Source organism: Serinus canaria, chromosome 1 (genome assembly GCF_022539315.1).
Source record: "Serinus canaria isolate serCan28SL12 chromosome 1, serCan2020, whole genome shotgun sequence".
Taxonomy (NCBI): Eukaryota; Metazoa; Chordata; class Aves; order Passeriformes; family Fringillidae; genus Serinus; species Serinus canaria.
The window spans coordinates 15,551,361-15,569,343 of NC_066313.1; the positions used below are offsets into that span (position 1 = coordinate 15,551,361).

General features: G+C 50.7%; 1 protein-coding gene across 2 annotated transcripts in view; it reads left to right on the forward strand.

Moving 5' to 3' along the window:
* CLPB (caseinolytic mitochondrial matrix peptidase chaperone subunit B) overlaps window positions 1-14,171 on the forward strand; it is a 73,765-nt gene extending 59,594 nt beyond the window's left edge. Inside the window, exons 9-16 of one of the 2 annotated variants that reach the window (XM_009095420.4) lie at window positions 1,375-1,430; window positions 4,685-4,729; window positions 6,659-6,820; window positions 8,486-8,642; window positions 11,505-11,578; window positions 12,045-12,164; window positions 12,594-12,698; window positions 13,479-14,171. In XM_009095420.4, coding sequence (XP_009093668.4) covers window positions 1,375-1,430; window positions 4,685-4,729; window positions 6,659-6,820; window positions 8,486-8,642; window positions 11,505-11,578; window positions 12,045-12,164; window positions 12,594-12,698; window positions 13,479-13,730 — 971 coding nt within the window. In that variant the 3' untranslated portion in view covers window positions 13,731-14,171. The remainder of the gene's footprint in view (window positions 1-1,374; window positions 1,431-4,684; window positions 4,730-6,658; window positions 6,821-8,485; window positions 8,643-11,504; window positions 11,579-12,044; window positions 12,165-12,593; window positions 12,699-13,478) is intronic. The other variant, XM_050974283.1, reaches the window with a different exon arrangement.
* Window positions 14,172-17,983: the final 3,812 nt, after the last annotated feature.

The following is a 17,983-nucleotide window of genomic DNA, read 5'->3' on the forward strand; positions in this document are numbered from 1 at the left end:
TCTTTTCTTTTCTTTCTTTTCTTTCTATTCTTCTTCTCTTCTCTTGTCTTTCTTTCTTCTTTCTCTTCTTTCTTTCTTTCTTCTTATCTCTCTTCTCTTCTTCTTCTCTTCTCTTCTCTTCTCTTCTCTTCTCTTCTCTTCTCTTCTCTCTCTTCTCTTCTCTTCTCTTCTCTTCTCTTCTTCTCTCTCTCTCTCTTCTCTTCTCTCTTTCAATTTTATAGGAAACATAATTTCTTGCATCCTTACACATCAGGAGCTCTGATCCAGCATCATCCAAAGTCAGCAAAGCTCAAACTGAAATCAAATGCAAAATTTTGGCAGAGATTTATCAGGTGGAGCAGAGCAACCCCATGAATTCCCATATTTGTAGCCCTTTTTTTGGATCTGACCCACCAGCTCTATTGTCCCTGCAATACAGCTGTGGGTGGATGTACAATACTCCAGTAAGAATGTACTTTTTAACCTAATTTCCTTTTTAAAACATGTGGGGTTTTTTCTTCAGAATAGTTATTTCTGTCCCTGCTCATCTATTTTTCGGTGTGCAAGTAAATCCTACAGGGATCCATGTGCAGTGCACTGCTGACAGGTGTGCAAGGGACAAGTGTGAAAAGTCAGCTGTCCTCCAGAGGGGTGACTGGCTTCACCTCAGCTTTGCTGGTCACCATGGGAGCTAAAATTGGCCCAGTCCTTCCCCTGATCAACCTGACAAAGCCAGCAGTGTCATGCTGGGGGATAGCAGCAGGGAAGAAAAGTTTTCTGGCATCCACACTTTAATAAAGCTGCCTCTTCAATGAAGTTTTTCCCCAGATGGATGGGCTGGGAGAACAGGACATGGCCTGGCATGAGCTGGTACATGTGTTCACCCTCAATAAATGCCTTCCAGGCCTCTATAAATGCCTTCCAGGCTGGATTTGCTCCATTACTGATTGTTCCTAACCCCACTATTTTGTTACTGTCATCTTATATAAAGCAAGGAAAAAACACCCCATTTCCTTGAAATTCTTTATTTGAAGATTACAAGGCACAAGGAACTTGGAAGATTGAGGGTAAATATAGAAAAATCTGATCCATCCAATATAGCAAAACTCTGATCTATCAACATCTTTTTGTGGAAAAAATCAAGAGGTTTGTTCCCATCATGTCAGAGTCAATTAAAGCTGAAGGAGCCAATGCAGAGATGCTGCTATTCTAATGCATCTGTTCACCCTGCCCAGGCTGTGAACACCACTGAATGTGATCCTGGAGGTAAAACAGCAATACCCACTTCCCAAGGAAAATACACATATTGGTTGCAAGAAGTTCCAGTCCTGGTGTTAGCAGAGCTGATGAACAGACCTGGTTTAATGCAAGTTTATTTTTCTCTCTCCGAAACAGGTAAAACAGAGCTGGCCAAGCAGACGGCCAAGTACATCCATAAGGACATCAAAAAGGTAATGGCTCATCCCAGCTTTGTGCTGACAGTAAAAGGGATGCTGGGAGGGTCATCATTGTGTGGCTGTGTGCCCTGAGAAAGGGCTTCTTTTGCACTGAGAGGGACCTGTCAAGGTCATGGAGTCACAAGTCTGGGTTGGAAGGGTGTTTTAAGCTCATCCAGTTCCACCCGTCCTGTCAAATGCAGGGGTACCTTCCACTAGACCAGGCTGTTCAAAGCCCATCCAAATTTGCCTGGAACACTTCCAGGGGTGGGGCAGCCACAGTTTCTCTGGGCAGCCTGGGCCAGGGCCTCACCGCCCTTGGAAGAATTTCTTCAATCTTACCCTGCCCTCTGTCAGTAGCAAGCTGTTCCCCCTTGTCCTGTCATTCCATGCCCTTCTCTTGCAGCCCCTTTAGGCCCTGGAAGGATCTCTAAGGTCTTCTGGGAGTCATCTCTTCTGCAGGCTGGACACCCCCAGCTCTCCCAGCCAGTCTCCAGAGCAGAGGGGCTCCAGCTCTCGGAGCATCTCCATGGCCTCCTCTGGACTCACTCCAACAGCTCCACATCCCTTTGATGTTGGACCCCAGGGCTGGAGGCAGCTCTGCAGGTGGGGTCTTACCTGAGCAGAGCAGAAGGGCAAAATCCCCACTTCACCCTGCTGCCCACATCGTGGGATCAGCCCAGGACACTGTCTATGCTCCTGTCTGTTACCAGAAAATTGAATTGGAAAAATTTAAATGGATGTAACATTTGTGTTTCCAGTTGAATTTTGCTCTAATTTTGACATCCTGTGTTGTGAACATATTTTTTTTTTTTTGCCTCTATTACTAATATCACTGTAAATTGTTAGAAGGATAAAATTCCAGAAATCTGTTTTCCATGTCCCCAGCTCCACCACTTGTCATATCCTGCCAGTATGGACTGTAGTGATGCAACATTGATTTCCTGTTCAAAATTTTAAGTGCTGAAGTGTTTGGTATCCAGAAGCAGATTGAATTATTTAGTTTGTTACCCAGTGGTTAGATTTTAGAGAAGATGGGTTGGAATTATTTCATGGAGGTGGTGGCTTTGCAGGAGAGCACATCAGTGGTGTCTTGGGTTTCCATTCCATTCTACTCTATTCTGTTCTATTCTACTCTATTGTAGTCTATCTCTATTCTATTCTATTCTATTCTATTCTATTCTATTCTATTCTATTCTATTCTATTCTATTCTATTGTGTTCTGCCCTATCCTGTCCTGTTCCATTCCATTCCATTCCATTCCGTTCCATTCCATTCCATTCCATTCCATTCCATTCCATTCCATTCCATTTGTTTCTAGTCTGTTCCATTCATTCTATTCTGTTTCTTTCCAGTCTATTTCAATCTATTCTATTCCATTCTGCCAATTCTATTCCATTCCAATTATTTCAATCCATTCAATTGCAATGTATTCTACTCTGTTGTGTTCTATTCTAATATTCTATTCTGTTCCATTCCATACCATCCTATTCAGTCCCAATCTTCCATTCCATTCCATTCCATTCCATTCCATTCCATTCCATTCCATTCCATTCCATTCCATTCCATTCCAGTGGAATTTTCTTCCATTCCATTCTGTTACATTACATTCTCTTACATGTTTCACATTTAAGCTTCTGCCTACCTGTAAGAGGTACTTAGCTCTCTCCCACATGGAGCCAGGGAAAAGAAGGAAAGACAAGCAGAGCTGTGCATAGATGAATCCCTCTTCCCCACATCCTTCATCAGTGAATGGGCACACAATGCAGCAACATCTGTAGAAAGACCAAACTGGAACCAATGCTATAAAAACAGCTGTTCTGGTTTCTTTTCCTCATGCCTCTATAAATGCCTTCCAGAACCTATAATCCTGGATCTAGACCACCTTCATCCCTAATCCCACATGTGGAACTGCTCCATGGCCAGACATCCCAATGGGGAAATCAGTTAAACCCTGAGTGTTTTGTTAATTTGATAGCAGCAGGAATCTGGGATTTATTAGAAATGAACCAGCTCAGCCATTGGTCCCCTAATGAAGGATGAGAGGGGGTCATACCCCCCACAGGCTCTGATGAGGGGCAGCAATTCGCAGGAACTGATGGATTAAGAATGGAAAACCTGAAACTGTCTCCCTTTCATTTACAGAACAAAATCAATTTTTTCCATCTTGCTTTGCCCTGGGCAGTTTGTAGATATTTTAATAATTTTCAGGGAAATTTTTGCATGGGACTATTTTGCCCAGAGAACCTGTGGCTGTCCTATCCCTGAAAGTGTTCAGAGCCAAGTTGAATGAGGCTTGGAGCCACTTGGTCTAGTGGAAGGTGTCCCTACCCATGGCAGGGGGGTTGAAATGGGATTGTCCTAAAGGTCCATTCCAACCCAAACCATTCTCTGATTCCATTATTTTCCCAGGTAACAAATGACAGGACTAGAGGAAACTGCCTCAAATTACAACAAGGGAGGTTTAGGTTAGATATCAGGGAAATTTTTTTCTGCTCAGCTCTGGAAAAGGCTGACCAGGGCACTGGTGGAGTCCCCATTCCTGAAGAGATCACACATGTGGATGTGTGAATGTGGCAGTTGGGGACATGGGTTGGTGGTGGGCTTGGCAGTGCTGAGGGAACAGTTTGGCTCTGTTGTCTCAGAGGGCTTTTCCAACCCAAAGGGTTCAGTGATTCTGTTCTCTGATTCTGGGATCCCTGTGTGATGGTGTCCATGAGTGTGCCTTGTGCACGTGTCCAGATTAGATGCATTCCCAGACATGTCTCCTTCTCCCTCATGGACAGTGGTCATGTCTGATTGACTATTCCAGGATGATGCTGGGAAGTTGAGGCTTGGCTTCTCCTTGGTCAGCTGGATGAGAGGATCACTGTAGGTCCTTTCCAACTGAAATATTCCTATTCCCTCCCCTTCCCTCTCCCTTCCTTCTTTTCCTTTCCCATCTAGGATGTGGATTACAGCTCCATTACAACATTCAGTACCTGCAGTGAATCATCAGCTTTTCAGATGCAAAATGGATACTTGGGTGGATGCTAAAAATTCTCTAACACTATTCTCTGTTTTAGGTGATCACCCACAAGCCCAGTTCACCTCAGCTTTATGATTTTTGCTGGATTTTTGTGGAGGGGTGTTGCATTCTTCTTGTGATTGATTTCTAAAAAGCTGAACCCAAAAATATCTATTTTATTTGGAAAATTTCAGCCCTGTCAGTACTGCTCCAGCTCTGGCAGCGAGCAGATTGATCAAATCTCATCCTATGTCTCTTGCAGGGTTTCATCAGACTGGACATGTCGGAGTTCCAGGAGAGGCATGAGGTCAGTAAATGGGCTCTGAAGGGAGCAGCTTCAAATATAATCCAGAAAAAATGGGCATTTTGGTGTGTCAGGGTGGGAGCACAACAGAACAACAGGAGTTGCTACAAGTTAAAATGCACTAAAATGCAAGTAAATTGAGAGAAAGCAACCTTAATTGAGTGTTGTGGTTTAGGCATGGTACTCCCCAATTTAGTGCTCTCACTGAGATGCTCCAAACCAGGAGCCTCTCACTCACTCACTGCCTCCCCTTGTCCCTCCCCACAGCAGTGGACTGGAGAGGAGGACTGGAGGCTCAAAAGGTAAAGGCTATGGGTTGAGATAACAACAATTTACTGGAAACAGAAATGACATAAGAAAACAAACAAGCAACAATATTAAAAATAAAAGTATGTAAAAGAGAGAGAGAGATTGATTCACATGCAAAATGCTCACTGACCCAACCCAGTCACACCCTCCAGCTCAGAACCAGCTACTTCACAGTATTCCACATCCTTCTGCTGCTCTTATTTGACCAGAAGGAACCCATTCTCCCCAGAAGACTCCTTTCCCTCTGCTCCATGACATGAGGTAAGATAGAATATCCTCCAGATCCAAGCCTCGCCCCTCCTTGCTACTGCAAAAATTAACCCTGTCCTGGCTGGAACCAAGACATTGAGGCAAATTAGGAGCGGAGACAAAGGAACAAGGAAAACTTCAACAATATGTGTCCAGTGCTGTGAATTCCTGTGGGATTGAGTCAGTCCTTGGGGAGAGAGCAGCTGAGAAGAGAAGGTGGAATCCACAGGATCATCTTGAAACCCACAGCCACATGCTGTTCATCACCTAACATTGCCCAGACAGGCACAGATTACCCCAAACCCCTTATCCCCAAAACATTGCTAAGTCCAGTGTGGGATCTTTGCCTCAGCCTACCTTCCATGTAGGAAAGGGGGAGAATCCAGCAGAATACAGGACAATGGTGCCAAGTCACAACTTGGCAGTTCACAACATCTACCCAGTCACGACCTCTACCCAGTTCTGGTGCCGCGGGAGGTCCAAGGTGCCAAGTTTTCTGTGATCCTTGCCAAGGTCATCCCTGGACCTGAGCCCTCCCTTTGGAGGGCTCTGTCTCCCCAAAAAGTAGCAAGGTCCTAGCAATGAGAGTGGTAAAACACTGGGACAGATTGCCCAGTGAAACTTTGTCTGCCCCATCTGTGGAGGTGTTCAAGGCCAGATTGAATGGGACTTGAGGCAACCTGGTGGAGTGGAATGTGTCCCTATGTATGGCAGCAGGGCTGGAACTACATTGTCCCTTCCAACCCAAACCATTCCATGATTCTGTGATAACAGACTGTGACTTTGGATGACACTTAGACATGGGTAGATGTATGATGCACCAAGCTATGTGTCAAAAATTGTCATTTTGCCAAAACTTTCCTCTTGTCAGAAATACTATTCTGTATAAACTTCTAAATTTCTAAATATTTTTAAAAAACACCATGTCAAGAAGTGATGACATAGGAACAGTATTTTACTTGTGGCCTCTTCCCACAAAGCCTACTTGTGGCTTTGATTCTGCACCAGTACCACCTGCCACTTATAATCCTTTGAATTCTTGCTCTTACAGGGATGAAAATAGGTCTTGGACATACTGGACAGGTGCTCAGACCCTGCATAGCAAAGCAGGGCTGGTGCCTTCCCACCTTGCCATGCCTGCTCCTTGGATTCTGCTGGTTTGAGCTCTGGGCAGGGAACTGCTTAATCTTTATTTTGCTTAATTGTTGCTTATTGAGCTGATTTTGGGATACCTGGTGTGCAACAGGCGTCACAAAGAACATGGAATTTGTTTTGTCAGCAGCAAGCAGTGGTGGCAACCTGACAAGCTATCAGAAGGGCTTCATTCCCATTGTCCACAGATCCGCCTTCACCTTTCCTGTTCCTTCCTCCCAGGTGGCGAAATTCATCGGCTCACCACCAGGCTATGTGGGCCATGAAGAGGGTGGACAGCTCACCAAAAAGTTGAGGCAGTGCCCAAATGCTGTGGTACTCTTTGACGAGGTGGACAAAGCCCACCCTGATGTGCTCACCATCATGCTGCAGCTGTTTGATGAGGTAAATCCACATTAGAGGTTAGAATCAACACAAGGGACATGCAGAAGGTGAGAGGGATGACAGATGGAGCAGTTTGGGTTGGAAGGTAGCTTAAAAACACATCTAGGTCACCCCTCCTGCCATGCACAGAGACACCTTCCACTAGACCAGGTTATTCTAAGCCACGTCCAACTTGGTCTTGAACACTTCGAGGGATGGGGCAGCCATGGCTTCTCTGGGCACCCTGTGCCAGGGCCTTGCCACCCTCACAGGGAAGAATTTCTTCCCAATATCCCACCTAACTCTGCCCTCTGGCAGTGTGAAGCCATTCCCCCTTGTCCTGTCATTCCAGTCCCTTGTCCAAAGTCACTTTCTAGCTGTCTGGTTGATTTTGAAGGTCCCAGTCTGTCCTCAGAGACCACCAAACTCCAGAGCAACATGCTGGAAGATTTTGAAGGTTTTTTTTTTTTGTTTTAAGGATTAATAACACCATTTTTCTTGCATAGATCATCACAGTAGCAGTTCAATGTGAAATCAATTCCTGTACCAGGAACTTGACAGGGCAATAACCCAAATGTTAATCTCAAGCACCCAACAAGGATTTGTGTCATTGTGCTGGATCTCTGCTGTTGGAGATGGATTGAGGAAAGAAACAGCCTGGGGAGATGCTGCTTTTTTCCTTATTTCCCTCTCTTTTTTATATTATTAATCAAGAGCACTGGTGCTTTGGAGGTTCCTGGCTTGGTTTGGGGGGCTGAGGGTTGATGTCACTTCAGCAGTGGTAGTGCTGGGCGGCCCTGGTTTGCCAGGTGATCAATCCCACGGGGATGAGGAGCTCTGCTACTCTGGTTACTCTGTTACAGCCATAACATGGTTATTTGTGGGCTCTGCCCAGCCCAAACCACAGCCACAGGCAGGGTTAAGGATAGCATTAGCATTAGTGCTGACCCGAGCCTGGGGCTTGTGTCAGACCTAAAACGATCACAGGGAGGTAGGCAGAGGGTCAAAGGCTGGGGAGTTACAAATGGGCAGCCACACAGTCATGAAATCACTCAGGGTGGAAAAGCCCTCTTGAGACCATCAAGTCTAACCCTTCCCTCAGCACTGCCAAACCCACCAATAAACCTAAATGCCACATCCACATGGCTTTGAAATCCCTCCAGGGATGGGGACTCCAACACTGCACTGGGTAGACTGTGCCAAGGCTGGACAACACTTTCAGGGAAGAAATATTTCCTGATACCCAACCTATATCGTCCCTGGTGCAACTTGAGGCCATTTGTTCTTGTCCTGTCCCTTGTTACCTGGGAGGAGACCAAGACCCCCATCACAGATCTAACTTCCTGTCAGGGAGCTGTGGAGAGCAAGAAGTACCTCCTTCTTTCTAGGCTGAGCAAGGACATGGACTGGCCCAACCCTCCTCCTGGCAAGGCATCTCCCAGTTCTTCCATCACTTCTGTCCTGGATGGGGCAGGCTGGGACTATGTGCAGAAGTTCCTGCCATCCTTGGAGAGACAAGGACTTCTCCAACCTCATCCTTGCTTCTTTCCACCTCAGTCCTTGGGTATCCCTTCAAAATTAAATTCACTCTGGGGATAAATAGGACCCATGTTCTTTTTCCTGGTGTTTTGGGTATGTCCTCCAGCACCTGCTGACACGGCTGGTGTCATCTTGCTGTTGTTGCAGGGCAGGCTGACAGATGGAAAGGGGAAGACCATTGACTGCAAGGATGCCATCTTCATCATGACCTCCAACGTGGCCAGTGAGGAGATTGCACAGCACGCGCTGCAGCTCCGGCAAGAGGCCATGGAGATGAGCAAGAAAAGGATTGCAGAAAACTTAGGTACTGGAATTTCAATCTTCAAATCCCTAAAGAACCTCTTTCCTAATACAACTTTGACACCAGCTCAGCCATCCCTTGACAGGGGCACACCCAGACCCTTCAGTCCCCTCCCTGCTGGTCCCGACTGGTCCATATGACTTGGGAATGCTCTTCTGTCAAGAAGTCAAGAAATCCCAGAAGGGTTTGGGTTGGAAGGGAGTTTAAAGACCATCCCATTCCAACCCCCTGTCATCAGCCAGGACACCTTCCACAAGACCTGGTTGCTCCAAGCCCCATCCAGCCTGGCCTGAAACACTTCCAGGGAAGTGAGCACAGGATGAGAAAGGCTGAGAGGTTGGACAGAGCCTTAAAGATGCAGTCTTCCTCTGAAGGATACAATGTCAAATAATGAGGATTTCAGAGCAGGTGGATTGCAACTGGATGGTCTTTAAGGTCCTTCTCAATCCAAACTCTTATGTGATACTGTGATTCTCTTTATCAACTCACCCTTCTCTTTCTTTTGGGACCCTTCCAAATGCCTCCTGCAAAAGACTATGGCTGGTTCAGGTGCTCATATGAAAGAGGAAAAGTTTTGTTTCCTCTCAGTCCTTCCCAAAAGAACTGAGCTTTGTGAATTTTACTTCCCTGTGGAATGGGAACCCTGGCCTCACATATCAGGCTCCTGGAGAAAAATTTCCCAAAATGTGAATTAGGTAATAAAAGGGGAATGAGGAGAGCAAGGGCAGTCTCTGATATTGAAAATGAACTACTTGATGTGCAACATCCAGTGCCTTTGCTGGTAACTCTGAGTATATACAGATGAATGGTGATGCTAGCACCAAGGACTGTCCCTTTTGGACAGTGTTTGTAACACGGAGCAGAGGAAGAGCCTGTTTCCATCAGGTGCTGCTGTGCCTGTGGATAACCAGGAAACTATGGACAGTGACTGCATCCCTTCTTTTCTCATTGTTTTTTTAAAAAACTTACTCTGGGGTTTTTAAGATCCTTTTGTGATCTTAATTGTCTGGATCCCACATCTTTCTCAAGGTATCCAGCAGCCTGTGCCATCTCAGATACACCATATTCCTGCATCAGCTCCACAGGAGCAGGAAAAAACATTGGATTTTGTCATCAAATCTATTTTCCAGCTTCTTTCTCCCGGTCTCTTCCTTTTACTTTGGAGAAGTGGCTGTTGACACTGGCTTAATTCAGAATCTTTAAACTTCAGTCAGGCTGGGTAAAGGACATTGTCAACTGAACCTTCCAGAATAACATTCGAAAATGCCAAACGTTTCCCTGCTCAATGAGGAGAGCATTGAATTTTAATTTCTGAGTACAGCTACAGCAGGAGAGGAGGTAGGGAGGGCATTTGGGCACAGCAGCTGCCCTCAACTGGGTTTCAAGGAGCTCCTGCCAATTTTCTGAGCTCTCAGTGTGGAGATGCCATGGCAGGAAGTCACTAAAGTGCCTGGCAGGCAGATAAATGGGAAGATAAAGGGAAGGAGCAGATTCCTCAGTGGGCTCTGCATCTACCAGTGGCAGGAGCAGATATTACATGTGGGAACTGGAATGCTGATAGCAGTGCTGGCTCTTCTTCCTTTCCAGCTCTCCTCTGCCAAAACACTGGGAGTTATTGGCATCCTTGCCCGAGAGAGAGGGGTTGGAATTGGATCAGGTGATTCCAGAGCACCACTTTGGGCGTTAGGGGGAACCTCCTCACTCCCTGCAAGGGCCTGAACAGAGGATGCAGCCAAGTGGGCATCAGTGTATCCTTCCTGGTAACAAGTAACAGGACGAGAGGAAACAGTCTCAATTTGTGCTAGGAGAGGTTTAGGTTGGATATAGGGAAAATTTCTTCCCCAAAAGTGTTGTCCAGCCATGGCACAGGCTGTCCGGAACAGTGATGAAGTTCTCATCTCCGGAGGGATTTAAAAGATACGTGGATGTGGAACTTGGGAACATGGTTTAGTTGTGGGCTTGGCAGTGCTGGGGGAACACTTGGACTTAATGGTCTCAGAGGGCTTTTCCAACCTAAACTACCTCTTGAGTGGAGCCTGAGAACCCCTTCTGCCACTGCTGGTGAGGGGCAGTAGTCTTCATCAAGGCTGCAAAGCTGAGACAGGGTCCCAGCACCCAGCATGGGTCTGTGTCCCCTGCCCTGCCCTGCCTGCCAGGATCCAATCCAGAACACAGCAATGTATCTCCCTTTGAGCACCCTGGTGTTGAACAGCACATGGAGGCAAATGAGAGTGGAATGGGTGAAGCTGTGGGAAGATCTGGGATAATGAAGACAAAGAGAAAGACAGCACTGGGAGGAAAGAAGGGTGATGCTGCAGCCAGTCATCCAGAGTGGCTGGGAGGCAGGATTCGAGAGCAGCCAGACCCTGGCTCCATCTGCAGTCAGCGGAGGGAAGTAGACTGCAGCCTGAGCAGTGCTGCAGGCACCCTGAGCAGGAGTTTGGTGGTTGCTGAAGAGACCACAGGCTCTTTCAGTGCTCACAGCCCCAGAGGGCCAGTGTGCTCTTGTGTGTCAGGTCATCAGCTGCTCTGGAGACCAACTGGGCACTTCAGCTTCCCAAAACCCCTGGGAGCAACTCCTGTGGGCACAGAGCAAGGAGCAGAGGCAGAGCCAGGGCTCTTTTGGCCATTCAAGGGAGCCACATCAGCACAGGATGTTCCCTTGGAGCAGCACAGCACCCAGAACTGCTGTCCAAGTGCAGGGACACCACACTGCAAAGCAAACTGCTGGAACGTGTGGAGGTCCCAGGTCTGTCCTGCAGTACCCCCCAGACCCTTCCTTGCCCTCAGCCCAGCTCATCCAGACAGAGATGAAGCCACTGTCCCATTGTCCCTACTGACACCCCCCCTTCACCTCTCTTCCAGAGGATGTCCAGATGACTGACAAGATCACCATTTCCAAGCAGTTCAAGGAAAAGGTTATTCGCCCCATCTTGAAGGTATGGACAGTGTTTTCATGGCTCAAGTTTCAGGTGTCCTGAGCTTTGGTCCCAGATTCCTTCCCTGTGTTTCTCTACCAGCTATGAGAGAAGGGATGTAACCCCACTAAAAATTTTGGAGAGGTCAGAGCCCAGCAGAAATAAATCACAGCTTCTTTACTCCTGGAGTGGAGCCATGGTGCATGGTGTGAAGGGGACTCAGGACAGGAAGTGCTGCAGTGATTTGGGAGTTCTCTGTTCTCCCAAGGTCAGGAAAACCTGACTGCAGTGACATCCCCATGATCTTCAGTTTATTTAAGATGTTTCTGATGCTGTCCAGCTCCATGGCTTGGGGATTGGATAGCTGTGGGGAGTGGTGGGAGGTGGGATGATCCCTGGGGAGCTCCTTCTGCAATGCCACTCTCACTACTGTTCCCATCAGTGTCACCATCCCTCTCCCTGCTGACCTCCTCCCTTGTTCTTGCAGGCTCACTTCAGACGGGACGAATTCTTGGGGAGGATCAATGAAATTGTCTATTTTCTCCCTTTTTGCCACTCAGAGCTCATCCAGCTGGTCAACAAGGAGCTCAATTTTTGGGCCAAAAAGGTAAAAAAACATCAGTGGCTTTAGAGGAGACTGCTCAGAATAACTCTAGAAGAAATCACTTCTGGAGCATCTGCCCTGGGGTAAAGATACACAATGATGTGTATTTTTACCATCATCATACAAGCTGTTGAACTTGGGGTGCTGGGAAGAGTTGGGACCTCTGGGAGATGGTTCCTCTTGGACTGCAGCAGGGATGAGCTCCAGGCTGCCTTCATGGATGTTATTTGTCTAATTGGTCTTTGCACATCTGAGCTCTCTGAGGGCTAAGTGGGATTTTGGGGTTCCTTTGTTGTGGAAGAATTGGCCTGTTGGAGCTCAGCCCTTCTCAGCACCCCAGTGCAGCATCCTCACTGCTCAAGGAGAAGGGTGCCAGGCTTGCTGGGGAACATCCATAATTTTTCTTCCTTTTCCTCCCCTCCCACCTGGCAGGCCAAGGCAAGGCACAACATCACACTGCTGTGGGACAGGGAGGTCATGGACGTGCTGGCTGATGGCTACAACCTTCACTATGGTGCCCGCTCCATCAAACACGAGGTGAAGGCAAGGGGGAAGTTGGGGTGAAGTTCATGTTGTCACCTCCAGCCCCACTGCCCAGGAAGAGCCAGAATTGGAAAGGCATCAAAAGAGAGATGGAGTCATTGAGCTAATCCAGACGATGTCATGGAGATGTTCTGAGGACTGTAGCCCCTCTGCTCTGGAGACAGGCTGGGAGAGCTGGGGTGTTCCTACTGAACAAGAGAAGGCTCTGGGGAGACTTTAGAGACTTTCCAGTGCCTAAAAGGGCTTCAAGACAGCTGGAGAGGGACTTCAGACAATAAATTATTACTCCTGGATAATGAATTAAGGGACAATGGCTTCAAACTGCAAGAGGGCAGGGTTAGATGGGATATTGGGAAGAAATTCTTCCCTGTGAGGGTGGTGGGGCTCTGATACAGATTTCCCAGAGAAGCTGTGGCAGCCTCATCCCTGAAGTGTTCAAGGCCAGATTGGACATGGCATGGAGCAATCTATTCTAGTGGAAGGTGTTCCTGCCCATGGCAGGGGGATGTGAAATGTTAACAAACTTTAAAAAGTCCTTTTCAACCCAGAGCCTTCCATCATTTCATGAATGTGTGGGTCTGACTGTCCTCATCTCTGGGGACATGTCTGTGATCTTGTGGAGGAAGTGGCACACCCACACTCCACAGACAGGGACTAAGTGGGATGAAGAAAAAGTTGCATGACTTTGCACTCCCTGAGGGTGGGGAGGAGCCGGCCATCTCCATGGGAGACTTTCCACAGGGTTTCCCTGACAGAATCTGGTCTGTCCCCCAGGTGGAGCGGCGCGTGGTGAACCAGCTGGCAGCTGCCTACGAGCAGGACCTGCTGCCACAGGGCTGCACCCTCAGGATCATCGTGGAGGACTCTGACAAGCAGCTGCTGAAAACCACAGAGGGGTCTTCCTCCAGCACAGAGAAATCCAAGGTGCCAACCCTGCGGCTGGAGATTGTAGAGAAGGACCGCAAGGCCCGAAAACTGGAGATCCAAGCACCGCTGAACCCCAAAAACATCACTTACTTCTTGTGAGTGCTGGGCACTCACAGTGACAATAAAACACCCCAAGAGTCGGAGCAAGCGGTGTCAGAGAGGGCAGAGCCACAGCCCTGCCACCGCTGGGCATGGACACGGGCACGGACATGGATACGGGCAGGAGCTGCCCTGGGATGGGCGTGAAGGGCTCCAGGGGTGCAGCTGTGTGTGACAAGGTGCCCTGGTGCCATTCAGGGATGGGGCTGTGGATGGTCCTGGGGTTTCACAGGGTGGTGGTGTTTTTTAGGAAGGGGGAAGCAAACTGTGCACCATGCGGGAGCCGGGATGAATTTGCCATTCCCATGGGAGGGGGCTTGCTGGGTCAGCTGGGCTGGCAAGGTGAGGAATGGGAACTGAGTGAGAGTATAAAAGCCACCAGGCACTTGCTCTGTATTGTCCCCATTTCTTTATGACAATAAACATGCTATGAGCACCCAACCCTTTGTGTCCCCAGAAGGAGCAGCTGTTGACATCATCACCCTCATCCCAGGGCACTCCTGGGTCTCCTGCTCATCACCAGGAGCCAGGAATGTCACCAAGAGTGGGGAATACCACTGGGAGCTGGGACCCACTGTCACATTTCCCCAGCCCAGCCAGGTGACATCCTGGTACAGACCCCTGGCTGAATCTTTTACTCATTACCTTCTTCCAGGAAATATTTAATATCTCAAGTGGAACTGAGCTGTCCAAGTTGTACCCATGGGGACACAGAGGCTGTGGCCCCCCCATGGGGGCTTCTTCAGGGAGCTGCTCATGGTGGAATAGGAGACATGGCCACTACTGGGGCCACCCCAGACAGGGTTTCAAAGAGCAGAACGTGAAATACATATGGAAATCAAACTGTCCCAGGATTAATGAGCCCCAAGCCACTGTCCCTTGGGATGCAGATAGGATCCCTATCCCACTGTTACCCCCTACCCTGATGTCCCCAGGAGGATTTGGTTCTGGTGCTGGTTTCTGTCTTCCAGGGATACAAGGAGGGTTGGTGAGGGATTCCATGAACCCTCTTCCTATCCCAGTAGCTTTTTTTGTGGCTTAATGCCAAGGGCTGGGGCAAGATCCCATCCCTGGAGGGTTTGGAGTGTCACCAGGCTCTGCTGGAGCCTCCTAAGGTCAGATTCAGTTCTACAGGTGCATATAGGTGTGCAATGAGCTCTGCATGTGTGTGCATGGAAGCACAAAGGTGTAACGTGTGTGTGTGTGTGGGTGTGCACCTCTGGGCACAGCTGTTCTCTGGGTGTGCCCTCAGGTGTGTGCTCAGGTGCGCCCTGCCATGCTGTGCTGGGTCACATCCTGTCACACCGTGCTGTGCCATGTCATGCTGTGCCAGGTCACACTATGTCATGCCAAGTCACATCACCCCATACCATGCTGTCCCATACACACTGTGCCACCCTCCACCATGCCAAGCTGTGCCAACCCCATGGATCATAGCCCCATGGGCAGGAGCCAGGGCCACATGGGCCCTCCACAGCCCTTTGAGGTGGTTTTCTTGGTGCCAATACAGGTAAATGGGATTCCACTGCCAGGAAGAATGCCTGGGAGCATGGGATCTGGAACAATTCTCTTTGGCTCTGCCAGACACATTCAGTTCCCCATGTCCGAACCTCATGCTGGCACCCAATCCAGTCAGGGCACAGGGTGCCACCAGCATGGGGGCTCAGGACACACTGGAGCATGCCAGCTTTGTCCCCAGGAAAATTGTGGCAGTGGACAGAGGCCTCCAGCACCGCTGGGAGCAGCTGTGGGGCTGGGGGACCCACCAGGACCTCCCGACACATCATCTGGGGGACTCCATGGGGCGATGAAGGCTGGAGAGTGTGGGTGGCAATGGTGAGGTGGGTGCTGTCATCCCACCCAAGCTGGGGCTAGAGCTGGGAGAGTTTGGGGTGTGATCAGAGGGGATCTTGTAGAGGGGTCCCTTCAGAGAGGGTCCCATCAGCATGGGATCCATTGGAGGGGTTCCACCAGAGGGGGTCCACCCATCAGAGGGGTCCCATTCAAGGAGTCCCATTGGAAGGAGTCCCCCATCAGAAGGGTCCCATCAGGACAGTCCCTTTGGAGCTGTTCTATCATAAGGGATCATTGGAGAGGGTCCCATCAGCCACCCCGACCAGCTCTGGAGGGACCCCAACCCACACAGGCACATGGACATACCCCCAAGCCCACAGGCAGCTCCTAGCACACGATGGAATGGAGGGATGGGGGTCCCTGTCCCCATCTCCACCACTGTGCTCAGCCCTCCCTGCTGCCAGAGTTGCCCCTTTCGAGAGCAAGGGGCTTCAAACTTTACCCACCCCCGCATTGGGCAGCACCGGGGACAGCTGGGCCACTGCCAGCACCCTTGTCCCTTCATCCTCTACAGTCCGCAGGGATCACCCACATCCCACGGGAGCCGCGGGGATACAGGTCAGCTCCCTGCCTCTACCCCCCGCTGCGCCCCATCCCACTCCCCCTCCATGTTCCACTCCCTCTGCTCTCCCCCTACATCTCCCTCCTCCTCCTCCTCGCCCTCCCGGCTCTGCCCGTCTCTGGGTAGCACCAGCAGCTCCTTGCGTGGCAGATTGCTGCCTAATTAGTTTAGAGGGAAAACTTAATTGAATTAACTTTTCACAGCTCCAGCAGCCCGACAGTGGGGCCTCGCTCCGCGCCAGCCCCACGCCCTGATCGAATTAACTTGTTTAGCAACCTGCCCGCTCCGGCCGCGCAGCTGGGGTGGGCGCGGGGGGGCACCGCCGGCACCCACCGGGGGCCAGGGGCTCGGGCGGGGAAGCGGAGACAGAGATGACCAGCAGGGGAAGTGGGGGCTGTTCCCAGGGAACGGAGACCAGGAGGGAGCAGGACCTTGTGGCTGGAGATGTGGGGCAGAACGCGGGACGGGCATGGGGCAGGGCATAGGTCAGGACAGGGGGCAGGGCACGGGCCAAGAGACAGGGCGGGAGATGGGGCAAAACCTGGGGCAGGACACAAGACCAGATATGGGGCAGGACACAAGACCAGATATGGGGCAAAACACAGGGCGAGACACAGGGCAGGATGCGCGGCAGGAAATGGGGAAGGACTCGGGTTAGGACAGGAGATGGGACAACAATATAGGAGGGAAGGTAGGATGCGGGGCTGGATACAGGACAGGACCTGGGGCAGGACAGATTCGAACCGATCCCACAGGACCCGGCCAGAGTCCGATCTTCCCCCACACCCCCGGTCCCCTGGGGGACCCAAAGCCCTTCATTGGGCACAATTAGACTTTTAAATCCTCTTTAGTGAAAGTGTTTGTCTTGAAAATGTCCCAAATCCCGCCAAATCCTCCCGCAACCCCCATCCCACATGCCCCTCCGGTGCCGCTGAAAGGGGCGAAAGCCTTTGCCTTGGTCCCTGCAGGGGGCTGGGGGGATGGGATGCTTTGAAATTCATCCGGGCTGAAAACCGGGGAGGGGGATTGCAAAGGCCAGAGCCCCCCGAGGAGAGAGGGGTGGGACTGAGTACCCCTCCAAAGCCGCCTGCTTCCCCCGCACCCAGGGACGGCGGAGGGCACCCAGGGATAGGGCGTGGTGGCATGGTTTGCCCTCCTGCCCCTGGGATGCTCAGCCCCAGAGGCATGGCATGGCATGGCCCGGCATGGCATGGCACGGCAAGGCAATAGGGAGGGAGATGGGGGTCTGGAGGGAGACGCACACAGGATGGGATAAGGATGAGCACAGGGACAAGACCGGGATGGGATGGGATGGGATGGGATGGGATGGGATGGGATGGGATGGGATGGGATGGGATGGGATGGGATGGGATGGGATGGGATGGGATGGGATGGGATGGGATGGGATGGGGTGGGGATGGGAATAGGATGGCGATGGCGTTGGGGACAGGGATGATACAGAAGGATGGGGACACTGGGGGAAGGTCCAAGCGGTGGTCCCAGAGCAGGCCCGCCGAGTGCTGCTCCGGGGGCTGCCCAGGGGCCTTTGTCCCCCCACCCCCAGCCCCGAAGTAGCGGCTGCCGGAGTCGGTCCGAGGCGGGGGGTGCGTGCGCCCACGAAGGGTTAAGGGGGGCGGGGGGCTGAGGGGAGGGGGGTGTCGGCTCCGCCCGCTCCCGCCGTCCCCGGGAGATATTGTCATGCAAAAGCCCCCGGCGAGCGCAGCCTTTGTCCGCGCTCCCCCCGCCGGTATATTAACGGGCCGGGGCGGCGGCGGTGGCGGGGGCGGGCGGGGGCCCGGCGGGCAGGAGGCGGCGGGGACGGGCGGGCGGCAGCCGG